The 27,718-nt window shown below is 45.1% G+C and overlaps 1 protein-coding gene across 1 annotated transcript in view; it reads right to left on the bottom strand.

The window, feature by feature from the left end:
- Positions 1-10,631: 10,631 nt before the first annotated feature.
- The window catches only part of IP6K2 (inositol hexakisphosphate kinase 2), a 29,955-nt gene continuing 12,868 nt past the window's right edge, over positions 10,632-27,718 (bottom strand). Inside the window, exons 2-6 of the mRNA XM_044281104.1 lie at positions 19,659-19,930; positions 17,479-17,689; positions 15,637-15,809; positions 14,190-14,365; positions 10,632-12,756 (exon numbers count right to left, since the gene is read on the bottom strand). Of these exons, the coding sequence (XP_044137039.1) occupies positions 12,244-12,756; positions 14,190-14,365; positions 15,637-15,809; positions 17,479-17,689; positions 19,659-19,860 (1,275 nt within the window). The 5' untranslated portion in view covers positions 19,861-19,930 and the 3' untranslated portion in view covers positions 10,632-12,243. The remainder of the gene's footprint in view (positions 12,757-14,189; positions 14,366-15,636; positions 15,810-17,478; positions 17,690-19,658; positions 19,931-27,718) is intronic.

Raw genomic sequence — 27,718 nt, 5'->3', positions numbered from 1 at the left:
GCACATAGGAAGTCCATATCTGGGCACATAGACGTGAATAAAAACCGGTTATTAAATACTGTCAGCAGCACATATATAAAATGACAATACAGGACTCTAACAAAACCAGGGCCATGTTATCCTGGCAAGCCCTGTTTACCCTTTAAAATAGTGCTGACATAAAAATGTCTTTTCAACCTGAAATGGGGGTAAAAAAGGGGTAAAATGGTGCAACCTAAAGGCACAACCGGGATTTTAGCAGCAGGCCGGATGTCTCACAAACAACATGGGCAGGCTGGGAGCTGTGGTTCACAGTGGCTATTTCACTTAGTCATAATGCCACCGGCCGTGTATAACTGGCAGCGAGCTACACCAGCTTTGCCAACCGGAGGGACAAAACGGCCATTAGGGAGACAGACATGAAGAAAGGCCTACTCACAGACGAGTGTCATACTCCTTCCTCTGATGAAGACTCGATGAACGGAATCTTGCAGCAACTGTTCATGGCCTAGCCGGCCATATCTGGAAATCCATCCCCTCTGACGATCTTTAAAGGGGGAGGCTTGTCCTTCATTGCCTCCATCTCGGCATCCGTCCTGGGAAACGGGATACATTGCACGCATCCTGCGTACCCGAGGTCCTCTACCCAGTACACTCTTTTGCGTAGAGCCTCTATGTCGGCTTTTGTGCAGGTCAGTGGTGCTACCGGAGGTCCGGTAATAGTAGCCGCTTGGGTAACTGTGGCAGCCGCTGCTAGACGTCGGGCCTCAGCGCATTCTTCTGCCCGCTGGCAGCTGTCTAGCCGCTCTCTCTCCTCTTCTCGCCTCACCGCATCGGGAGGGGGGTATGGTTCCTCTGGCCCCTGCAAGATGATAGGCTCCCAAAAGACATTGCTGCTTAAATATATCTGACTGTGCCGGTGAGTGGTTCGGGCCGGCCCAGTCCTCGCCTCTTCTGTCTCACTCGGGTCTATTCTTCTTTCTCTGGGATCCCTAGTCTCAGCTGGCGCCTTCGGGCGAGTGACGGCGGTAGCGTAGGGGCCCCGTAAGCTTTCGGCTGGTGTATATTCCACTATCTCTCCCATGGTCAAGTTGTGAAGATGCTCCGGGAGGTAGTGACGCTTCACCGACCGCCGGTTAACATAAAAGTCCCGGCCGGTTCCCAACTCCTGGATGAACCCGTATCCCCTCTCCTTGTCAAAGGCCACCACGATCCCGCGGCGCCTTTCCAGCTGGGGCTTACCCGGGAAGGAGTCTCCTTGGATCGACTTGGCCATTTCTTCGAACCTTTTCTTCCGGCTGGTGTTTTTCTTGGCCACAGCGGCTTTCAATTCGGCCATGATGGTCGGCCATTGTGCGTGCCGGCGACGGACCGGTGGGGACCGGGGACGGGTTATGCTCAAATCCATGGCTTGTTCCCAGGAGGTGGCCGTCCAGGCTAGAGGGTCCCATGCCTCCAACTCGGGATAGTCCGGTGGAGTGGCGCCCCACTCACACGTGGCATCGAACTCCGGTTCTCTAGCGCACGCCATAGCCATCTCTTCTCTCACTGGGTGCAGAGACGACACTGGCTCCTCCCACACACTGGGCCGGTCTACCTCCATCCGAGGCCCGCCTCCCAGGCGTAACTCTTCAGGGAACTCAGCCGCATCATCACATCTCAAGGTGGGTGGCGCTCCAGGACAATCTCCTCCTCCTTCTTGGAGGGTAAAGGCTCCAAATATTCGCGCCTCTGTACATCTTGATGGCGCAGTAAAAAGCCTCATGGCGTCGGCGGCCATTTTGGGTGTCCTGGTGCTGCAATTCAATGACAGCAAGCAGGTTGATGAAAAGTCCAATAATACACAGTCTATAAATACGGTTTTCTCTCTGGGGGTAGCGCAACACAGTACAGCGCCTCCAATTCCTCCCAGGCACAATTGTAATCCACAGATTTTAGAAATAAAGGTTACAGTCTTTGCAATACGGTGGTGGAATAGTTAAAGCACACAGTTCACACTCCTCTGCACTTCAGAAGCATGCGGATCCTGTTCGTGACGCCAAAAAGAGCGATGCAGTGTCCCAGGGGGTCAGTAATGTATGCTGGGCTTTGTAGTGCAGATTACCCACTAACCTGGGATCCACTGTCGTCTTCAAATCGGGGCAAATACTGGAACAGGCAGGTGATTAAAAGTTCGTGACGCCAGTGTCAATTAAACGGTGACACGCCGTGTATGGTATTGTAGAAGAATGAAGCAAGCACAGGATAGCCAACCAAAAACTGGAACTTTACTGAATATCAGTGAAAATCATACATGGACGCAGTTGGAAGCGCCGTTCCATGAAAGACAGTTGGTTTTACATATGAATACAGGTGGTTCTTAGAAGTACAGACTGGCCGGTCATAGCAATGTTCTTTACAGAGTGTTAATTACAGGAGATGCAGTACAGGCGGCTTGCACACTATTCCTGTCTGGTCCTGAAACATGTGACTTATTCTCCAAGGTCTAATGCCCTATAGCTGGCGTATCCTTGAAGCTGTCTTTATATAGTACCTCCTCTGTTATCTTGAGTACCTCTTGCTTTATCTGATCGGCCTCTGTGGTATTCTGTGTCCTGGCTGGTGCTTATGGTGTTTCAGCTAAACGGATGATGACTCAGGAGGGGAACCTTTTCCTTGGATCCGGAACCCGGTTACAGGGCCTTTACCACCCTCTCCTAGTCGGCAGGCTTCAGGCCTGCGCTCCTCTCACAGGCCCATAGCCTTGACTTTACTCAGACACAGGATCATCTCTGACTCCTTTTCCCACTGTCTGACTGCTTACTACTTCCTGACTGGGCCTTATATAGACTAGGGCTCCCTAGCTCCCTCTAGTGACTCAGAGCTGGAATAACACCCTAGCCGGCCTGCACATGCACGTTTCACAGTAACAGGAAAATACATAGCAGTACATTGACAAGATGTTCTATACCAACCTCCCCTTAAATACAGGGGGAACGACAATACCCAAGTGACCCTTCAGTAGTGACGGGGTATTACTCTCCCGTACACTACATATGTATACTCAATTCGTATTCTATTTCAAACTGGGTCATGTCTATTTCCAGATATGTCAAATTTTGTTACATATTCTTGAAACTTTATAAAAACTATTGAAACAAAAAAAAAAAAAGATCACCCCACAAAAAAAAAAAGGAGCTCACACTCAGCTCCATAGATTGGGGGTCAGAATATGACGATGCAAATAAAGAATTTGTGCTATTTAGAAAAAAAAAAGATTAAAACATAAGATAAACGTGGTATTGCTATAATTGTACTGACCGGGAGAATGAAGGAGACAAGTCAGTTTTACCACATAAGGAACCCAATAAAAATGAAACCCATAAAACTCAGAATTGAGATTTATTTTTCCAGTTCCATCTGATTTTTTCCCCAGCTTCCCACTATATTGCATGCAATATTAAATGGTTCCATTAGAAAAAAAAAAGGCTGTATACGGCTATGTTAACGGAAAAAAAATAAAAAAAATGATGGCTTTGGGAAGGCTGGGAGAAAAAAAACAATTTTTTTTTCCAGATTTCCGTATGTGCTTTGCGGATCCATGGATCCGCAAAACACATACGGACGTCTGAATGGAGCCTTAGAGGGAGGTGATCAATGACAGGTGGGTGATCACCCCATATAGACTCCCTGATCACCCCCTGTCATTGATCACCCCCCTGTCATTGATCACCCCCCTGTCATTGATCGAACCCCTGTAAGGCTCCATTCAGACGCCCGTATGTGTTTTACGGATCCACGCATCCATGGATCGGATCCGCAAAACACATACGGACGTCTGAATGGAGCCTTACAGGGGGGTGATCAGGGAGTATATATGGGATGATCACCCCCCTGTAAGGCTCCATTCAGACGTCCGTATGTGTTTTACGGATCCACGCATCTATGGATCGGATCCGCAAAACACATACGGACGTCTGAATGGAGCCTTACAGGGGGGTGATCAGTGACAGGGGGGTGATCACCCCCCTGTCATTGGTCATCCCCCTGTCATTGATCACCCCCCTGTAAGGCTCTATTCAGAGGTCCTTATGTGTTTTGCGGATCCACGGATACATAGATCGGATCCGCAAAACACATATAGACGTCTGAATGGAGCCTTACAGGGGGGTGATCAATGACAGGGGGATGACCAATGACAGGGGGATGACCAATGACAGGGGGGTGATCACCCCATATAGACTCCCTGATCACCCTGATCATCAGCAAAAAATAAATAAAAAATTCCAACACAGAAAATTGCAGGGGCTGATTCACAGTTCAGGAGGATCATCCTTAGGGCCCATGCACATAAACGTATATATTATGCGGTCCGCAAAACATTGATCCTAAAAAAAAACAAAAAAAACAAAAAAAACAATGACGTCCGTGTGACATCCGTTCTTTTGTGGAACCATTGTAACAATGACTGTCCTTGTCTGCAAAACGGACAAGAATAGGGCATTTTTTATTTTATTTTTTTGCCACGGCCATGTGGACATATATGGAAATGAAATGCACAAGGAGTAATTTCCGTTTTTTTGGCGGAACCGTTGAAGTGAATGGTTCCTCATACAGGCAGGAAAAATAATATTTGTTTGTGTGCATGAGCCCTTAGGGTATGTTCAGATGGTAAAAACAATACACATTGGAAAAAAAATCCGCTATATATCTGCCACAGAAATTTGACAGCTGACCCTTGGATTTGCAGTCAGCAGATCCAGGAAGGGTCATGTGACTTGCTAGCTGCCACACTCGCTGCTAGCCCTGCAAACAGTCTGGCTATGTGTCCTCGCTGCTGAGGAGCGGTCATGGCGCATTCACCTTCACCGCTCTGATACTCCAGGCTCTCCAGTGATGTCATGGCACAGGCATATCACACGCCCACTCCTAATACCTCAGTGACGTCGCTCGCCCTCTGCTACCCATGTGTGGGTCATCGGATACCTCTCCCTCCCCCACTCCCAAAACCTGCTCGTCTTCCTATGAAATGAATCCTGAAGTGCAAGAGACAGAGGAATTAGATGATGTGGACATGACGGGTTGGCACCCACCTTTCCCGGACCATGCTATAATATGGGAACATCGGAAAGTGGCAGCCACATCAGATGAAGGTCCAGATGGGTGTTATCAGTTGGGGGGGTCCTTGCACAGTCTGACACTGGCAGCGCTGATTGGATAGTGTCAGACTGTGCAGGGACACCCCCCCCCCCCCAGTTGGTAACACCCTACAGGACCTTCATTCTCAACCTCCAGCAGGAATAACTGGGGGTTGGCGCACCATAAAGTCCTAAGAAAAGATGCTGCAGAATTGTTTTTACACGGCGAATGCACGACGTGTCAGGAGAGGCGACAGGGTCCTCCTTACGGCAAAGATCAGTATAGCAAGTGTAACTTGACCGTGAATTTGCAAGGGCAGATTTGCTCGATATTTTTAATTACAGCCAAAAATCTATTGCTGCCGCATTGAAAAAGCAACTGTCCCAATAACCTACTGACCCTGAAAGGCAAACCGAAAGTCTGTACCTTGTGCGTGACAATCAATACACCGATCAATACGCTATTATCCCAGCCCCGGACGGTCTCCTATTGGATAGGCTGCGCCCCATATAAACACATGCATGCACAACCGATAAGAGCGGGAGCCATTATCATACAGGGGGAAATAAAAAATAAATAAAAAATAGAATCTTGTTGCTATCGGCAACTGCTCCACTTGGACATTGCACTGATTTGGCCAAATCTCCCCCAATACCCCAAAGCACAAGTGACCATGCAAAATCCATATCTGCAGCTGCTTCAGGTGGTGTGAACATTGGGAATCTGTCCACCTGGCCCAGGGATGGCCAACCCGCGGCTCTCCAGCTGCTGCGAAACTACAACTCCCAGCATGCCCTTCTGTAGGCAATGCGGGCATGCTGGGAGTTGTAGTTTTGCCACAGCTGGAGAGCCTCAGGTTGGCCATCCCTGACCTAGCCCATGGGTCAGCAACCTTCGTCACTCCAGCTGCTGCGAAACTACAACTCCCAGCATGCACACTTGCTCAGCTGTTCTTGTAACACCCATACAAGTTAATAGAGGATTCTGAGAGTTGTAGTTTCAGAACAGCTGGAGTGCCGGAGGTTGCTGATCCCCTAACCTAGCCTATTGACTAACATTCCTATAATCTGGCATCCTATAATTCAGAAAATCCGGTAGTATATGAAAATGTCTTGGGCCTCCGCTTCGAACAATCCCTACTTGTAAGAAAGGGACCCTTGACAACAAGCCGAGCACAAAATGTCCCGTTTTTGCGACCCCAGGTGATTAGCTATAACATAGCAGTAAGTGTTCAGTTTCTCGTCAGCGCCACCACTGGGGAAAGGAGGTATTACACAGTGACTATTCGAGTAAATGGGTGGTCTGTGCACACAACAGTATTTTTTCACAGTCCGCAAAACGGGGTTCTGTTGTTCCGTGATCCGTTTCCGTTTTTGTTTCCGTGTGTCTTCCTTGATTTTTGGAGGATCTCCAAACATGAAGGAAAGTAAAAAAAAAAAAAATCTTAGTTTGCCATGCAAGTGATAGGAAAAAAACGGACGCAGATGACAATCTTGTGTTCATCCGTGTTTTTTCACGGACCCATTGACTTGAATGAGTCCGTGAACCATTGTCCGTAAAAAAAAAAACAGGTCATATTTTTTTCACGGACTGGTAACACGGATCACGGACGCGGATGACAAACGATACATTAGCCGAGTTTCCCATGGACCCATTGAAAGTCAATGGGTCCGCAGAAAATCACGGAAAACGGAACAACGGACACAACAACGGTCGTGTGCATGAGGCTTAATACAGGAGAGGACGGGTCCTCCAAAACCAGTGGCCAAGAGATGAAGATCCTAAACTGAACAGGGGCAGATTGGTGGGGGATCCATCTGCTGGGACCCCCACTCATCCCGAGAATTGGTACCCTGTGGCCCCCGTTTGAATGGACCAATGCAACATCCAAAGTCTATGGGACTGAAGATAGTCATGTACAGCACTAGGCTATCTCTGGCACTTCCATGGAGATGAATGTTATGGTCGTGCACATGGTCGACCTGCCAGTCCATTGGGGGGCACAGGAGCCCCGTTCTCTTATATCCTGTCCAGTGAATAGGGGATCATTTTATCCAATAATCTAGAATTTCTGTTAAGGGCTCATGAACACGAACGTGTGTGGGCCGCGCCCTTGTTGCAGTTCCGCAATATACAGGCACCGGCCGTGTGAACACCGTCTCGCGGATGATTACCCATTCACTTGAACGGGTCTGCAATCTGGAAGATATACGGTACAGAAGGCCACGGAAGCACACTCCGTGGCATTTTGGTCCGTGCCTACATGCTCTATTTTTTGTGTGGTGCTCACGCATCGCAGGCCCATTCAAGTTGAACTGGTTCTGCATCCGTCAGCGCTAGCCACACGGATGGTGCACGTGCATTGGGGAGCGCAGTTTGTGGCACGGGCATCACATATTTGTGTGCATGAGCTCTAAGATTGATGCCAGACTAAAGGAATGGTACCCGCTGGATGCATGGGTGTATATCATCTAGCACACTGCCATGGGTCTTGTAAAACGCCATTTTTACAGGGACTGGGTTGACACCAGCGCGTGAGCCCCGTTAGTAAGCTCCGTGCACAGCTGTCAATCACTCTGCTGCTCCTCCCACAGGGCAGCGCACAGACAGCCCAGCAGGGACCCCTACACATTACCCCTGTAAACTGGGCAAGAACAGGATGCCACCAAAGCATCGGCTGCATCGTGGTATGGTGACCGTGTGAGCACTGGCCAGCTCCGGAGGTCTGGGATATTACAGTACCAGGCTCTTGTGCTACTGACATTACCGTAAATGGGCAGAGCGAGTAAAAATAGAATTTAGGAAATGCTCTCTTGCGACATTATACTTAATCTGTGTATGCCCCAGGTCAGGGATCATTCATTCTCTAGCTGCCCAGCAGTTGTGAGACTACATCAAGCATGTCCTGACAACATGCTGGGAGTCGTAGTTTCACAACAGCAGCTGGAGAACCACCAGTAAAAGACTTGTCAATCTGTAATGGTTATAGCAGGCATCCTCAAACTGCGGCCCTCCAGCTGTTGTAAAACTACAACTCCCACACTGCCCTGCTGTAGGCTGATACCTGTAGGCTGTTCGGGCATGCTGGGAGTTGTAGTTTTGCAACAGCTGGAGGGCCGCAGTTTGAGGATGCCTGGGTTATAGGATTACAAGGTTAGTCGGTAAGGAACAAAGATGGCTGCATCTCCCGATATCTGGAGGACCACCTTATATAATACCGTACAAAGGGGAAACTGAGCCGCAGATGGTGGATTTTATTTCGGCAGATCCCACTGATTTTCTAGTGTCTGAGGGTTGGGGGTCTACCTGCCCCTCCTTGTAGCCGTGTGTCATGTTTGGAGGAAGAAAAGGAAACCCCGTGTGTGTTGTGTACGGGAGCTGGACAGATAATCCAAAAATCAGACTTCATTAGTCACAAGCCTGGCCGGTGAAAGTCAGAGGCAACTGTACTCATAAAATGGGGCCCAATTAAAGACACGTGCTGGGTCCTGGGCATGTATGCCCTTCCTAGGTTTTCATGAGTTAATTCGGAATTAAAAGGGTTTTCTGAGATTTTAATACTGATGAAGAAAATTTAGACAAGCACATTCATAGTCGCAGGTGCTCCTCCATAAAGCAAACAAAAAAAAAAAACATTATGCCGCACAACATTACTCATACAATCAATCAGGTCTCTTGCACATGAACGTTGTGTGCCCGTTTTGGGGTCCGCAATACATGGGCACCGGCCCATGTGCACGCCGCATCACGGAGATGTGAAACGGAAGCACGGATCGAAACCCCACGGAAGCACTACGGAGTGCTTCCGTGATGTATTTGTCTGTGCCTCTGCACCGCATAAAAAAAAAATAGAACTTGTTCTATTTATTTTTGCGGTGCGGACGCATCACCGGCGCATTCAAGCTAAATGGGTCTCGATCCGTCCCGGCTGCCGCCCGTGCATTGGGGCCCGCATATTGCAGTCCCCAATGCACGGAATGGATGCACAACGTTCGTGTGCGAGAGGCCTAAAACTGCCACCTTGACGCCTGGTAGATGGGCCCGACGTGAAAAAGTGCGCAAAGAGCTTCTATTTTTTTTTTGCATGTATAGTAGGTATAATACCACTTTAATTTAGAATAATCCCTATTCCCCAGTTTTATTGTTTGTATGAGTAATGTTGTGCTGTCATAAGTATTTTTGTTGGATTCCTGCATGTTCGCTTTATGGATGTGCACCTGCGACTATGCATGTGCTTCTCTAAATTTTCTTGTAGTGTATATTGAGGGCAGCTGCCTCTTTTAGATTGAGCACTCCCCGTCCATCTGCCCAGATCTTCTGAGCAGAGTATATATGTAGCTGGTTCCTACACCGCCCTGAACATTGTTAGCTTAGGTCAAGCCCAGGAGAGGCAGTTCTGTTAGTGTTAGGGACCCATCTGCAGAAGCCACCTTGACGCCTGGTAGATGGGCCCGACACGTTTGATCAAAAAATGTGTGCAAAGAGCTTCTATTTTTCCATTTATAGTAGGTATAATACCACTTTAATTCAGAATAATCCCTCATCCCCAGTTCTATCCTCTGGATAGGTCATCAGTATCTGATCGGTAGGGGCTCGACACCCGGGACCCTCGATGATCACGGCCTCCTCTCTGCTCACCAAGCACAGTATTCTATGTTGTATAGCGGCTGTGCTTGCCATCGTGCTCAGCCCCATTCACTTCTATAGGGCTGAATTGCTCCGAGGCCACGTGACCAATGAATGTGACCTAGGGAAAGCAGCGAGAAGGCCGCCATCTTCTCCAACAGCTTATCCTGAGGATAAGTTATCAGTATTAAAATCTCAGAAAACTTCTTTAATAGCCTTAACACTTTGACACTTGCGGCAGTGATCCGGCAAGCAGTTCCGTCCCCGGAACTGCCTGCCGGATCAGTCAAAACATATGCCAACTGATGGCATTTGTAAGACGGATCAGGATCCTGATCCGTCTTACAAATGCATTGAAATGCCACATCCGTCTTTCCGGTGTCATTCGGAAGGACGGATCCGGCATTCCGAATGCTGGATTCGGCACTAATACTTTCCTATGGAAAAAAATTCAGTTTTTTGGGCCAGAAATAAAACCGTAGCATGCTGCGGTTTAATCTTTTGCCTGATCAGTCAAAAAGACTGAACTGAAGACATCCTGAACGGATTGCTCTCCATTCAGAATGCATGGGGGTTAAAACTGATCAGTTATTTTCCGGTATTAAGCCCCTAGGACGGAACTCCACACCGGAAAAGAAAAACGCTAGTGTGAAAGTACGGTACCCTAAAGGGATTAGAAGAGCATGACGCCAGTGCCACAATCTGCCAGAAGGTTTGAGGCTGGTATTGCAGCTCAGCTTTAACGCATAGGTCTGTACTGCAATACCACACACAACAGGTGTGGCACTGCTTCTGAAAGAAAGCAGATGTGTTATTCTAATTTGCCAAAAGGCATAAAACCGACATGTTAATTTATTTTTTTGAATAATTGACATTCCATGAAACAAATAAGCAGAGCCTTGACCAGATTTACAAGTCATAGAATAATTTTATTTACTATTTTAGGAACAAAAGAAAAGAAATGCATCCAATGCTCATTGCTCGACATGGTGATGGGTTGTAGTCAAGGTGCAGCAGCATTCTCCTAGACGCAGCAGAGGCGGCCATTTTTATGGGCAAAATCTTCACTGACCAGAGTGCCGTCATGATCCAATTAGGGATTATGGGCACCACTGAGGTATACTGTGCCCATAATTGTAAGGTGCATTCCCTTCCATGACAGTTTGCCCATCAGAATGCCTGTCTAGGTGCGACTTTCCTTAGGATATCAAGTGAACCATACAAAAAAAAAAAAAAAAAAACAACAGAGATGATCTTAGTGCAAGGTCCTCCAGAACCAGTCAGTAAATAGCTGGACATGGCAGTAAACCAACAGCATCTGAGAACCATATAGATATCCATTACTAGGACAATGCTGCTGCTAACCCAATGTACTAAGTTGGAATTATTTGGTGGTCATGACGTACATTATTGCTATCAATAACCCATCAATGGAAACCAGACGTGCCCTAGAGCTCCTATAGAAATAGCAGAGGGAAGAACAGACTTCCTACATCTGCAAATTCTAGAGGTTAACCAGAGCCAATGATCTTAAGAAAAAAAAATATATATAATCAAACCAATCCTTATTGTACTGAATATAAAACACGAGGCTGTGGGAACCAAGATACCTGACACAAAGCAGATCTTTCTTTACATTTTTTTTTTTTTTTACATCTTCTGTTGTTCCCCTTAACAGACACATATGACAAAATAGAAGTATTTGGTTTAATGATAAATTTTGAGAAGCAAAAAAAAAAAAAGTGCAAATGACATGGAACGCATTTCGTGGTAAACTCAAGGCTCCTTATTTGATGAATGTCCCCTCCCCCCCTTCCCCGGTAATTCGATAAACTCCGTAATGAAAACCTTTGCAGTTGGCATTTTATAGTTTCGTGTGATAAAAGGCACATATGTTCATGAACTTACATCACTCGCCATATAGTCCCACTGCTACTGTAACCCGGGCCGGAGCCCAATAAATAGACATATTACACGTTGAGACACCGGCAATGAGGTCCAATAGAGTGTAACTGTTTTTTGTTTTTTCTAACCATAGCATTTATATATTTTTTTTATATATCTCATTCCGAGTCATAGATATCAAGTTGTAGTGCGGACAATAACTCTATGTAACAGAGGGCCAAGCTTCTCCGAGCACCTGCGCATGGAACACAGTCCATGCGATTTCCATGGTTGTTTGGAGCATAACATACCAAACAAAAAAAAAAAAAAGAAAGAAAAAGGAAGAGGGGGAATAAACACAAACCATACACACTGGTGTAACAGAGGTATTCGCATCATCAAATATGGAATGTTTTAGAACTATTGAAAATAAATAAGTATAACAGTATAATTTCAGTGCTCTGTCCAGCACAGCTTAGTAAATGCCCTCTCCGTTTTCTTTAGACCAAGTCTTCGGACAGGCGAGGCCCGTCGTATCCTGTAATGATTTCTACCACCACAAAGAGTGGTCATCATTTTGGAATAGACATAGTTATTCTAGTGCTTCGTACAAACAGTTTTTTTCTGCATCTTCCTTTATTCGCTGCCGTCATCTCTTATTTCTTTAATAATAGCTATTAAATTCTGCAGTCCAAAGATGTAGCCTGTGTCCTGGCCTTCGTGTACCACGCGATCCTCCCTGTAAAACTTGCAGGTCGTGTGTGCAAAGTCTATCATTCGGACGTCTGCAGTGCTGGCCGTGTGTTTGTTGCTGGAAGGTTTGTAGGCGTAGGCGCCGGCAGATTCGTCCGAAGATTCTTCCGAGAGATCCCCTAGGTCTTCAGAGTCGGAGTCCATAGGAACCTCGGGTAATTCTTTCCCATCATAAATAATAAGCAGTGAACTGGAATAAAAACGATAAGACTCCTGTTTTTCTAAAACCATTTTAAGTTCTGTCAGTTTTTTGATCACAGGGTCTATCAGTTCCCGGCGCAGGTTTTTCCCATTGTGAAAGAACTGGTAAAGTGCTTCTTTAAAGCCCTGGACTGAAAGTTTCCTGCCATGGTATTTGTTCATGAACATGAGTTGCCCCGTGCCAGTTTGGTAGACCTGCAAACAGAGAAAAACTATGAGAAAATGCACTTTGATGGCGCACGTTTATGCATGCAATAACCAAAAGAGAAATGATTGGAAGCTAAAACTATATCTAGATGTTGCATAAATAGCAATACCCTAACATTTTATATTATCTCAATCGCTGCTTTTACAATCTCATGCAATGGAGGGTGGAGGATTAAGAAATTCACACTCTGCATGTTTCTCTCTGAAACCCTCAGCAGAAGGCAGACAGCGATTTCCAGGAACATGTACACTGTTATTAAAGCAGAAGACACAGTCTTGCCAAAAAACAGCCATGGGGTATGATGTCTGGAGAAGCCGTGGCCTTCCTTCTCTGTTATTTGGTCACGTTTACCCATAAAGGGAAGAATCAGGTCTAATCCCCAATTACTTCTGTGGTAAGGCATGTGTTACACACAACAAAGGGACTAAATGAACTAATGCATTCAAAATCTAAAACACAAGCAATGTAAAATATACAGGTTATTGAAATGCATAATCTATGTACAAGACTATGATAGCTTGAGGGGGCTATTTCCATCTTAAAAAGTGATGATATATGGTGTTCTGACCTCTAGAACACCCACTGATCCTGACAATAATGGGGCTGCAGCCTCTCTCTCCCTGCACGACAGTGCCCTGACTAACCTCTACAAGAGCCCGTTCACTCTGATTGGGCGGTGCAGAGAAACCCCAGAATGGGATGCAGTGCTACACCATTACGTCAACCTCTTTATTCTTAGGGATTGATCATAAAGGGATGGCACAGTCTAAATTTTTTTTTTAAAGAAAGGAATAGCCTATTAAAAGGAGTCTCCCAGGATTTTGTAACTGATGACCTAACACTCAGGATAGGTCCTCAGTATCTGGTAGGTGGAAGTCCGCATCCTGGGAACCCCGACAGTCAGCAGTTTTTAGAAGAGGCGCTCACAGTAGTGTCACAGTCTTCCCTCAGCTCACTAAGCACAGCATCGTACGTTGTATAGCGGCCGTGCTTGGTATCACAGCTCAGCCCCATTCTCTTCAATGGCCTCCTAGGCCATGTGACTGATGAACATGACGTCAGTGATTGTAAACCAAAAGCAGGCTTGGAGGCTACACAGAGAGAAGGTATAAGAGAAAGATCAGCACCTGTTCTGTGTTTAGAGCCGCACCTGGTTTTGGCTCAAAATCACTGATGTGTGAATGAGGCATAAATCTGTGACAAACTGACCTCCCCATAACTTACAGAGGGATGAAATAACTGTACTCGTCTTATTCATGTATCAGCTCTGAACAAACATGACCTAATTAGTTCAGAGATCCTCCTCCGATAAGCAGAGTGTTTATCAATCATTTCTTGCTACCAAATAAACACTGACTCTTCGTGACCTCCAAATGGCGCTGCTCATTTTAGGGCATGTAAAGCTATAACTGAACCTCACCTGCATGCCGCACACCCGGACCCCAATAATCGCAGACGTGCTTTGCTGACACTTCTCGATTTGAGTGGCTTTCTTTTCCTCTGATGCATCATCGCCGTGTTGTCGCGTTCCCATCTTCAGATCCAGGACACACGGTACCTGGTACCGACACGTCAGGTTTTCCAATAATAAAAATTCTGACTAGTTAAGGAAATAATGTGCTCAAGTATAAAAAAAAAAAAAAAAAAAAAAAAACAGGGTGTGAATCTTTCAATGATGATCCCCTCAGTTTGTGACAAAACCTGCAGTGTGTGAACATAAAGATCAATGAGCAATGGTAAAGCACCTTCCGAAATTAAGATAATATTACTCGGGCATGGTGCTCATTTTGAGTACACAAAATTGGCACAATATCAGACGCCAAGAAGCTAGTAGTGTAATGTTACAGGCTGCTACCACCCTGCTGCGTATTACCAGATACCAGCCAAGCTATTTTTTTTTTTTTTCATTTGCCCTAAGGTGTCCTGTGTCTTAAAGGGAATATCCTAAAATCATTGTCCTAATCAGAAAACCTAAAATGAGCACCTGAGGTGATGCTGGGCATTCAGAGTTAATCCGCTTTCACTTCCCAGTACATATCTAATCATCAGACTGCCTAAGACATGATAAGCTTAGATTAAGACTACTGGTGTCACCTTTGCTGAGGGAAAGAAACCTCTGCTACGTGCAACACATCAGCAGTTCACTGCTATATACGGAGGCACGTGTCCCAGGCACAGAAGGCAAGGATTCACACAGGACTACAGGTTTCCAGATTATGTTGTAGATGTATTATAGGGGCCCTGGACTACTCAGTCAGGGGAATTTGCCCCCATCTATTTGTGAACACTAACCTGTTTTGCAAAGAAATACATGATGTATCCAACCAAAGGAAACATCTTGCACAATACGTGGCAGTATAAATGAATGGTTGTGCCCACTTGGTGTAGTTGCTATATTAAGGCTACTTTTACATCTGCGCTTTCCCTTTCCACTATTGAGATCAGTTTTGTCCTCATTCATTGCCACTATGTGGTGCGGAGCAAGACTCACAATGAAAGTCAATGGTGACGGATCAGTTTTCTCTGACACAACAGAAAACGGATCGATCCCCCATTGACTTTCATTGGTGTTCATGCCGGATCCGTCATGACTATTTTAAAGATAATACAACTGGATGAGTTCATAACGGATGCAGACGGTTGGATTATCGTGACGGAAGCGTTTTTTGCTGATCCATGACGGATCCAGCAAAAACGATAGTGTGAAAGTAGCCCAAGATGTGTAGTGCCAGCTTTTACTAGTGACTGGTGCAGATCTAGATCTTATTTCTCAAAAGCATCTAAAATCCCTTTGGCCAGTTCTCGAAAAGATCTTATGGATAAACCATCTACCTACGTAGCATATAAGCACTGGTAGAAAAGGATACTGTATTGGTTCCTGTGTTTGGCGTATTCCTTCATACGTTGGATCTGTTGCTGGTGACGTTTTGTACTCCAAAGGTTGTGCTTAAACTGTGAACTGATATTCCCTTTCTTCTCCACGCTGTAATACAAAACTTCTGATTGCTTTAACAACTCAAATTCTTCTTCTAGTTTGTGGCTAAAAGAAAAAAAAAAGCAAAGTACAGGTTAAAATTCACAATTAACATACACAGCTCGCATAATATTATCAAATGTTCTGCACAACAGCACCGCAATGGGCCAATTTCACCAAAGTATAACAGGTGTATGTCAGCATCAGTATAAGGGCTCATGCACACACTTTTTTTTCCCATGTTTTTTTTTTTTTTTTTTTGCAGCCCATATGCAGAACCATTCACTTCAATGGAGCTGCGAAAAAAATGGAAATGACTGTGCATTCAGTTTCTGTATGACCGCATGGCTGTTCCACACCAAAAAATAATAATCATAGAACATGTCCTATTATTGCCCGCATTACGAACAAGGATAGGACTGTTCTATTAGGGGCCGGCTGTTCTGTTCCGTAAAATACGGAATGCACGCGGCTGGTATCAGTGTTTTGTGGATACACAATTTGCAGACCACCAAACATCCAACGGTCATGTGCATGAGCCCATAAAACAGGGTTGTCCAGTTCCAGGAGGAAACCAGACAACACAGGGGATCCACCTGCAATAAAGAAGTGATTAGTTGCATGGCAGATTTCACAAAGCTGCTCCAGTTCTCCCAGTTACAGTGGTGATGTCATGTCGACCACATGTTACAGCTGCAGCCAATCACTGGCCTCAGCGCGCACCGAAGAGGCTAATGATTGCCTGCAGTGTTCACATGCTGTCGAGGAAGTTGGACAACCCCTTTAAGGGCTCATTCAGACAGCCGTATATTTGTGTCCGCATCCGTTCTGCAAGATGCAGACACATTCATTTCAATGGGGCCGCAAAAGATGCTGACATCACACAGTGTGCTGTTAGCATCCGTACTTCTGCGTCCCCGCAAAAAACATGGACAAGAATAGGCTATTCTATCATAGGGCCGGACGTTCCATAAAATGCATAACGCACATGGCCGGTATTCGTATTTTGCTGATCTACAATTTGCAGACTGCAAAGCAGATATGGTCATCTGAATGAGACCTAAGGCTGCAAGTTCTGCACGAACACACAGCGTTGTAGGGATGCTTTTAGTTTAGGTGATCAGACCGGCAGTCAGGCTAGAACTAGAATAGAGGCCACAATACAGGTGTAGAAATGCACCCATATTACACTTGTGTAAAATTGGCCTTAAGCTGCACTCACGCTGATTTTTATCCAACATGGAAACGAGAAAAAAAAATCTGGCCATTCTGGTAGCCGGGAATTGAGCGAGTGTGTACGGGAACGAGTGCTCCCGGCCACCTCTGAAGACACTGTCCTTCTCTACTGTATGAAACAGATCCGGGCAACCACTTACCATTGGTTGTCACGATCTGTACAAGTCTGCTCCGCTAAGACTGCTAGTGATTCTGAAACACTAGCAGCCTCCGCAGCAAGTGCGTACAGGCAAGAGGCAGTATTATATCATCCTAGCAGCGCTTGCCTGCTCCATCACTCACATCAGAGGTATCACCCACATTACAGAAAGCTCAGGAAGTGCCCAGGGAGCTGTGCACGGAGGTAATACAACCCATTTAAATAAAAAAATGTGGTATAAGATGGAATGTGATATTGATAAGCTGTTTGAGGACAGACGTAAGCAGGCGTGGTGGAGCTGTCAAGCAGTTCTCAAATTGTCCCACACATCTTTGTTCTACCAGATTGAGACCCCCTTACCTTTTCATTTTCTCTTCCTTCCTATGTTGCCGAACCCTTTCCTTAGTGAGGTTATCATTCTTATTAGACCACATGAGCAGTTTACTTTTGGCCTCGCTGCAGTCTGACATGAAGTCCACATTTTCTAGGTTCTCTTGGTCCCGGTTCAAAGGATAGGCAATTGGGCACATATTCCCGTCTTCATCTTCTTCAAAGCTTACAGATACCACACCTGCAGAGGTAGAGAGGAAAGTCGGTTTAGAAACGAGAGGTGGAAGACAAAACACAAGAAGATAACACAGAGCGACATCACGTCCTGTGTTGAAGGTATCTTACCCAATCCTTAGCATATATCCTGAAACAGGCCAAATCTCATCTGCCAACCTAACAAATATCAAAACAGCTAAACACAAACACCTGGCAGGGGAAACAAGGCATAAAAATATACGGATAGATCAGGACACGTTGATTTACGCAGCAGTTTAAATTCAACCAGAGCCAAAACACAACACCGACAAAAATAATAACAGGAGACGATTCCAATTCATAAAAATATTTATTGAAATAAATATTCTTTATTGATTGCAAGTGAAAAAAAAAATATATATATGAAGATGTAAAACAATTCTCATTTACATCTTGGCAGTGAAACACCAGAAGGGTTTTCATTATGCAAAAAGCATTCAATATCATAAAACTATGAAGAAAGGTTTTGAGGCATCGGATTAGGGGGATGAGCAAGCAAAGCAAAATAAAAGAAAGCAAAAAAAGACAAAACATCACAGTGAATTCTACTTGTTGCTTCTGTTCAGTCACCAGGGTATAAAACCTTTGCTTAAGCTATCTAAACCATTTGCATTAATGCTAATTAGGAAGCAAACACCAAGCAATTCTTCGTGGTGCACTCTTATAAAGCACTTTGTGTTGTCTGCTCGTATGAGTCTCTAATGCACTGATAGCGTAAGAGAGTCTTTAGCTGCGGTTCAGCCGATTTCCGGGAGTGCCATAAACAGTCCTCATGGTCCTGAGCTGTCCCCTTAAATCCTAGTGATATCGCCCAGCTGGCAGGCGGACCTGGGACTTTTACAGGAGCTCGGGAGGGAGCGCAGTACAGGATTGGACAGTCTTTGCTCTCGACCATAAAAACATAGGACACTAACAGGGTATAAAGGGAGAAGCGAGCTAGAAAACAGCCTCGGGCTCTGAGTGCAGTCAATGCGTATCAACCATGGTTGTTTGTCCACCCTCCCACCACCACATTAAAAAACTAAAAGACAAAAAAAAAAAAAAAACAGGAGCAAAACACACAAAAAAAGAAAAAGAAAAAAACATAAGACAGCGCACAGGATGAAGCGCAACATTTCATAGATAAGGTTTGTGGGTTACTTGGTTTCTACTACCTTGTGTGAATAAGTCTCCATTTGTTTGTTACCTGTAATGTATGGGAACGCATCGGATACTCTCTAATGCATCCTACCTCTATGAGTCACCCCTCACTTGCAGTCAAACCAAATGACTTAAGAACAAAGAATATTATTGACTCAGGAACGTAATTGCCCTTGAGAACCGGGATTTCCACTCGCATATTTCAGGTGATTCATTCCAGTGTTTAACGCAACCCTTTAATCCAAAAATAAAGTTTCCATTTCCTCTGAAAGGGAAAGCTCCTGGAACATATAAGCAGCAGTCTGTGCACACTTCATTCTTGGACTTGTCCTGTGGCTTTTTTCTGCCCAAACATCTCAGACAGGAGATTTCACATAAGATTTTTATATTAACCCAAAAAATGACAACCAACCTCTGCTTCCAGAATAAAAGGAAAGTTAAGAGGGGAGAAGAGAAAAAAAAAAGAAAAAAAGAGGCAAAAACTAAAATCAAAGTCTATATTGGACCAGGTAGCTTTAAACACTGGTCTTTTCGGATTCCACTTACCTACAGGAGCCTAAGGAAGACTTAAGGCCACAAGCACAGCTTGTCTAAACTCTAATGCTTTTTAGCCAGCCAAGAGACCCAATGGTGATCTCCGACACCCGCCTCACAGCCTGTCCCTGACAACATCAAAATATGTGAAAAAAAATAAAATAATAATTCCTAAAACTGCTTCTAAGGAGAAGAGCTTTAGGATAAACAGGTCATAAGAGAAATTTATACATGACACAAGAAAAAGGCCATGCTCCCCCCACAGGGAATCTAGGACTTACCTTTATACTGAGGTGTAAATTTTCGGATCTCTGCAGGGAGTGTTTCATAGAACAGGTGCTCCCTTTGAATGAGGGGCTTACAGATGGTCTTGTCGTTAAAGCGAAGGACACATGAGTGCCCCCCGACCTGGTGTAAAAAAGGCTCGAGCAGAACTCCCTTTGCGTAGCGCTCCACTTCCATAGCTCCGTATGCTGGGCTCATCGTTACTGCACATTAGAGAATGCCCGATGGCTTGTTCAGTTCTGTCCTTTAAGATGGCTTACCCAGTTCTCTGTTAAAGCAAATAAACAAGATTCCCTTCCGTTAGACCGGGGCAAGGCACGGCCCGTGCATGTCTTTAAAAAAAATTAATCTCTTCAAGGTTTTATATGAAGAGTAAGCTCCACAATGTCTTTCCTCTGCCGGGCAGAATCCTCTACTGAGCTCTCTGGCTTATAGCACCGAGACAAATAGAGTGATGTCACTCGGGAGAAGAAAAACAAGCTGGTTAACTCCTCCTGCAAAGACGTCTGAGCCAATCACGGATGTGTCTGGGAGTATCCCAGAAAACAGGCCGGAGAGACAAAAGAAGGTGGAGTGAGAGCGCTGCTGCTGCCCTCAGCTGTTTTCGTCTTTCTGAGCCACAAAATATTGATACCATACAGCTGAGAACAGCAGCGCCCCAAACCATGCATATATTATAACCATGCAGTATGGAAAAACTAGAGATAAGCAAATCAATGTTTCTTCAATTGCGGGCAGCTGTCCGCACAGGTGAATAAGCGGCCACCTGTCATAGGATTGGCAGAGCCGAACATCGCACCTGGCGCTGTCAATCTTCTGGCTGCACCGCAGCCGAAACTCAAATTCGAGTTTGGGAACAGCTACTGTGCAAGTGCCGAATTTGAGCTTTGGCAGCGGTGTAGCCTGGGGATTGACAGGGCCGGGCGGGATGTCCATCTTACAGCAGGTGGGTGCTCCTTCATCTGTAGGGACAGACCCCCACAGATGAAGAAGGCTGGCTAATGAGACAACTCGATTCGCTCATCTCTAGGAAAGATACACAGTGATCCCTCAGGATACAATATTTTCAAGATACAGTGACCCATCGTAATTGAAACCAGACTTAACATACAATGTCTCGGACTAAGATCCAACCAATCAAGATCATTTCTCTGGTAAAATAGCTGTATAAGGCTACTTTCACATTAGCGTTTTTTGCGGATCCGTCATGAATCTGCAAAAACGCTTCCATTACAATAATACAACCGCATGCATCCGTCATGAACACCATTTAAAGTCAGTGGGGGACGGATCCGTTTTCTATTGTGCCAGATTGTGTCAGAGAAAACAAATCCGTCCCCATTGACTTACATTGTGTGTCAGGAATGATCCGTTTTGGCTCCGCTTCGTCAGACGGACAGCAAAACGCTGCAGGCAGAGCGGAATAGATACTGATCGGAGGCAAACTGATGCATTCTCAGCAGATCCTTTTCCATTCAAAATACATTAGGGCAAAACTGATCCGTTTTGGACCGTTTGTGAGAGCCCTGAACGGATCTCACAAACGGAAAGCCAAAACGCCAGTGTGAAAGTAGCTTTAGTTGCTAGTTATTATTCCTGACTGTTATATGTAAGGACTTGTTTTATTCATTTAAATTATTTGCTTATTATTCTTAAATCTTCATTTTCTTTAATCTTGGATGACATTTTGGGGCTTTGGAACCGATTACTCAACTTACAATGGTTTCAACATACAATGGTCGTCCTGGAACCAATTAATATTGCAACTTGAGGGAGCACTGTATAGGCAACCCTTAGCAAAATGCATATACACATACAAACATACATGAAAGCATTTATAGCAGTGGTCCCCAACCCGGTGCTCTCCCCAGCATTCCCTTCCAGATCTACACCCGCCGTCACTTCACGTAGCGAATCCCTGCAACGCGCGATGTTAAAGCACATTTACAACCTGCCTCAAACATGTGAATGGAGACAGCTCAGTGGCGATTTTTGGGGAAGCACATAATGCCTTGTAGACTGAGAGGACCTTACGTCCACTAGCAGATTCAGCACAAAAACAATGTATGAGGATGAATACTACATATTACAGCGTACATTTACAGGTTTCAGACACTAGGGGGTGCTCTACGCTGCCTGTTCATAAGCGGCTCTGCTAACACGCCTTTGTTTACTACTTTATATAACTCACATCAGGGCCATTTTTCCCCCTCTAAGAAAACATGGGAAAGTCAAGGAGAACGTATTATTACAGAACATTATTCTGGTCCGCATGGCAGATGAGACTAGCCATTTCTATTGATGAGAGTGAGAAAACTGTGGAATGCACATGGACGGTAAATGCGTTTTGTGGACCTGCCTGATCTCTACCTGGTGTCAAGGAATGGAAACGGGAAAAGTAGAAAAGATCTCTGTGTTAGGGCTCATGCACACAAACTTATTATCTTTCAGTGTCCGTTCCCTTTAATTTTATTTGTAGACTGTATGCGGAACCATTCATTCCAAAAAATAAAATAAATTAAAGGTACTCCGTGTGCATTCCGTTTCCGTAAGGGTCCATTCACACGTCCGTTTTTTCTTTCCTGATCTGTTCCGTTTTTTCAGGAACAGATCAGGACCAGATCTGGACCCATTCATTTTTAATGGGTCCTGGAAAAAAATCGGACAGCACAATGTGTGCTGTCAGTTTCCGTTGTTCCGTTCCGCATGTCCGTTTAAATATAAAACATGTCCTATTCTTGTCCTGAAAAATCGGATCCTGGTACAATACAAAGTCAATGGATCCGCAAAAAACGGATGACATTCGGATGTCATTCCGTATGTCATCCGTTTTTTGCGGATTCCGTTCCTGGAAACACATAACAAATTTTTATTTTATTTTATTTTTTTCAATTTTTTTTCAAAGAAATCCAAACAACTTTATTTGATTATTGAAATGTATACATGCTCCCGTTTTTTGCGGATCCGCAAAAAACGGATGACATACGGATGACATACGGAAACATTTTCAGGAACAACGGATCCGCAAAAAACGGACCGTTTTTCAGGATGAAAAAAAACAGGACGTGTGAATGGACCCTAAGTTCGTATTTCTGTTCTGCCAAAAAATAGAACATGTCCTATTATTGTCCGCATTACGGACAAGGATAGGGCTGTTCTATTAGGGGCCAGCTGTTTCGTTCAGCAAAATATGGAATGCACACGGACGTCATCCGTATTTTTTGCTGGGAGAATTCAGGACAAGTGTAGGGACCAGAAGGATCCGTATGGAAAATATGAGCACAGCGCCACATTCCGGAGATACTCGGATGAGTTCATCAGGAGACTCGGGATGACATTTAGGAGATTTCCTGGCACTCTCTTATGTTTGTAGCAGCCTCTCTGTTTACTTGAAACCAGTGTTTCTCAACTCCAGTCCACAGGGTCCACCTGCCGGTCAGAATTTGAGAATATGCCGCAGAATGAATACCTGTGGTAAGTCCTGATGCACTGATAATGATATCAACTGCTCAATAGTAAGGAAATCCAGAAAACATGACATTGGGGGTGAGGACTGGGGTTGAAAAATGCTGCTTTAAAGGGCATCTGTCAGCAGTTTTGTACCTGTGACACTGGTCGACCTGTTACATGTGAAGGCGTCTGTGTTGGTCCCATGTTCATATGTGCCCACATTGCTGAGAGAAATGATGTTTTACTATTTGCAAATGAGCCTCTAGGAGCAACGGGGGTGTTACCATTACTCCTAGAGGCTCTGCTCTCTCTGCAACTGCCGCGCCCTCTGCACTTTGACTGACAGGACCAGGCAGTGAAATTGTTATCACACCTGGCCCTGTTAATTTTCCTAATGTAGACTGACAGCCATTCAGACCAGTCTAGGAGGCAACAGGAGCTTACAGACATCGGTTTCCGGGCTGCCAGGCTTATAGGGTTTGCTCAATACCAGGGCTACAAACAGTGGTGATTAAACATAAGGCCTTCTGCACATGAACGTATCCACCATGCGGTCCATAAAACGCAGATGTGGCTCGTGTGCATCTGGCAAGAATAGAACCGGTTCTATAATTTGCGACCCAGACGCTGACTTTTTTTTTTTGTGGACCAATAAAAATGAATGGGTCCACGTGCAATCTGTGTATTGGACACAGGCCAAAAATACAGTCATGTGTATAAGGCCTAAGATGTATATAAGGCTCAGGGAATTAATGATGCAATTTTCATAAAAATTGGTGAGAACATCTGTGTACAACTAGTCTCGTTCCTTAGGGAGCATTCACATGGTGTCTTCATTTACTAGATCGGCAGACGTTCATACCTTGTTTGTTGTATAGAACAGCATAGCCGACTACACAATTCTAGTAAAAAAAAAAAAATATATATAATATGTAATATATATATATAATTTAAACATGGGAGTCTGTGGTCAACTTGTACACATGTAAGACTATACAGTGGCATACATCAGATATATAAGCCACAATAAGAATACAGTAGCATATGTCACCTATTGGCTCCCATGCTACAGAAAAAAAAAAGCTTGCATACGATGGACAACTGGACGCCTTTCAATAGATCAGCACAGTGGTATACACCTTACTGTACGACCAGAAGGACATTCTTGGGAGGCAGACATGACACGGCCACTGCCACTGCCAAAATCTGCAGTGTTAATGGGCCCTCAGCCACCAATAGTATACATCGGTGGGCTCCACCTCATCAGACTGGACACCAGTGACGTACATCTTGCACAAGTGGCAATCACCAGTAAGAAAGGGACATACATCTGGATATCTAATGAAGAACAGCCACTGAAGAACACTTGTCATCCTATGCCAGAGATCATTTCTGGGGATATTCTGTACAAAACACCATGACAAATCCTACAGAGCTCGTCTGGAAACCTCCTAGTGCCAGAGAGGGCCTGTCGAGAAAACCGAAGACTTGGCCGCCACAAATAAACAAGAGAGGCCGGATTCGGAGGCCCCGCTAACAGGAACATCTGCTTTTCATTTGTGGCCATCTGAGCTCTGACTGCATCATCCTGTAACATTACTGTGCGCAAACCGTGTCCAAAGGCTGCAATTTTACTTCACAAACAACCCCGATGCCGAGGGAGCAGCGGATGCTCCGAAATGCAAAATATACCAGATATACAATATCACATCTGTGTGCTGCCATGGAAATGAACGGGTCTGTCCACGAAGAATGTGGATCGCACACGGATGCAAAATACGGTCGCATGCATGAGGCCTTAGGAAGAAGTAGGGGACAAAAGGACAGGGGTATAACTGTAGGGTCAGACTACACAGGAGCTGTTTGTTGTCTGTTACCACGGAGACCCAAGTCTGCACGGTAGCTGTAGACACAAAACGATAGGAAATCTTTAATGAAGACCATTGACAAAGTTACCTCATTACAAGGACAGTGGCGGCTCTCTCGGAGGAGGACCTCTGTCTGTCCTCTCTTCAGTGTAGTTGGAATTAGGCAATGCAACGTAATGTTCACAGCGTTGAAGGAGGAATCGCCTATTACCAACCATCCGATATATGAGTCACAGGTCTGTGAACGCTCACTAAGAATGACGGTTTATATATTATACATTGAATCAGACTTAATTCGATTAATTGATATTTCCCACAATGGTCTTGCAGCAGCTCCATGTATTTCTTCTGTATAATACAATAATTTGGACTCCTGACATAAATAGCTCCGCCATCCGCCAGGTTGCTGACATACCTCTGCCTGACAACTAGTATGTGTGACTTTTATGGTCAACTACAGTCCATGGCATTACACAGGGAGCAATTCCTGGGCTTGGTAACACACCATGGATAATACTATGATACAGGACCATGGATATACTATGATACAGGACCATGGATATACAGGACCATGGATATACTATGATACAGGACCATGGATATACTATGATACAGGACCATGGATATACTATGATACAGGACCATGGATATACTATGATACAGGACCATGGATATACTATGATACAGGACCATGGATATACTATGATACAGGACCTTGCCCCAGCACTAATTAAAGTGCACAAACTGGAGATTTACTCCAGATTACAGCAAAGGCAATGGCATTGCTACAAGAGGGTTCTCCCCCTACCTCTTCATCTTCTATCAAAAAAAGGAGATAAACAGTGCTGTGAAGTCATCAGTCAGCTGACGATGACATCACAGTTTCACCGTGACATTCCATTCCACTTACATCACAAGCATGGCAGAATATAGTCATCATGTAGTGCTGTCATGACATACAGTAATCACTGTGTTTGTCGGGGAGCTATCACACAGATAATTACAACATTAAAGGGATTCTGTCACCTCTTTTTACCCTATAGAGATGCGGAAATGCAGCGCTAGATCGCCGCTAGCATGTCCGCAATATACCCGTCCCATATGCCTGTGTGGTTTTATTGAGTGTAAAAAATGATTTTCTAGATATGTCAATCAGCCTGGTAAGGAGCCCAAGAGGCTGAACTAACCGTTCTGGAGCCCAGCCATGCCCCCCTGTGAAGGAGCCCAGCACCGCCTATATCCACGAATCTGCTCCTTGCTCACGAAGTCAGATTGCCATAATCTCTCGGTGCGCGAGCTCGCACATGCGCAGTTCCTTCCCCCTGAGGCTGATGCCAGCACAGAGAAGGAACACTATGCCGACACTGCGCATGCGCTACCTCACGCATCACGAGATTACGGCGATCTGACTTCGTGAGCAAAGAGGAGATTCGTGGTTACAGGCGGTGCTGGGCTCCAGAAGGGTTAGTGCAGCCCCTTGGTCTCCTTACCAGGCTGGTTGACAAATCTATAAAATCATTTTTTACACTCAAAAAAACCACACAGACATATGGGACAGGTATATTGCGGACATGCTAGCGGCGATCTAGCCGTGCATGTCCGTATCTCTATAGGGTAAAAAGATGTGACAGAATCCCTTTAAGTCCACAAGGAAGTCCTTTCCCCATTTCTTGCAGGGCGTACCGTGCCCTAATAATGTGTCCCAGTATTAAAAAGTGGTAAAGTGCGGATCGCAAAACACTAAACACTGGACCCACAAGTCAGCGAAAATTACTTTCTATTATAACAGTGGGTTGGTTCTGTCTGCCCTCATTTCAGTGCAGTTCTGCTCTGAGATGAAGGCCATTATGATCTGAAACAGACTGGTTGCTATGGGGCAAACTGCCTGACGACCGCTGTCAGTCATGACTTGCCTGTTCAGCTTGAAAGCTGTGGTCCGGTCTCCAGGCTGTAGAACTTATCGTTTACAGGGCTTTCGGCTGACCGTTATCTCTGGCCAGCTTTGGGGCTCATTCTGAAGCAGATTGAATACAGTGTGAGGCGGTGGCGCCGTTTGTGTGGTTTAGGCGACTTTTACACTAGCGCTTTTTGCTGGATCCGGCAGTGTACAGCAAAAACGCTTCCGTTACAGATAATACAACCGTCTGTCAATTATATCTGACAAAACTACATCAAATCCGCAACTAGAAATTGCCGTTTATGTGCGGAAACTCATTGAAACCCACACGGAAACGTGCACAGATTTTATGTTGGTGTACCCGCACTCGTGTGCAGGCACCCTAAAGGGTTTGTATGTTTTTTCTGTGTAGACACAACATGAAGCGGTGTAGGTTTCTGTTCTGTAATTCTCATGCATTGTTTTTCAGCCTTCAGCAGGCTGTGGTCGATGGCTGATAAGGTATGTGGTCTGCTCTGTAAACGAGTTAGCATTGCACTTCCGCCTGCCTTGAATTCTTGCAATGGAGTTTCCCTTTAGGTAGTTTTTTTTGCCTGTATCTTTGGTATCCTTACAGATCATTAAGTTTGCAGTGATGGCAGGTACAGATTACAGAACATCTAATATTACTTTCTGTCCCTACAAGCGTTGACACATCGATATCACAGGGGACGGCCGCGTGTTATTTGTCTTAGGAAGTGGCTCTTGTATCGACACAGATCATACAGTCCCATGGGGGATAATTGCATTAGTGCAAGGTAGAATCTGCTCCTGACATATCTGTATCCTAGCAGCCGGGAGA

Source organism: Bufo gargarizans, chromosome 2 (assembly GCF_014858855.1).
Source record: "Bufo gargarizans isolate SCDJY-AF-19 chromosome 2, ASM1485885v1, whole genome shotgun sequence".
Classification (NCBI taxonomy): Eukaryota; Metazoa; Chordata; class Amphibia; order Anura; family Bufonidae; genus Bufo; species Bufo gargarizans.
This window is presented reverse-complemented; position numbering and strand designations above follow the sequence as displayed.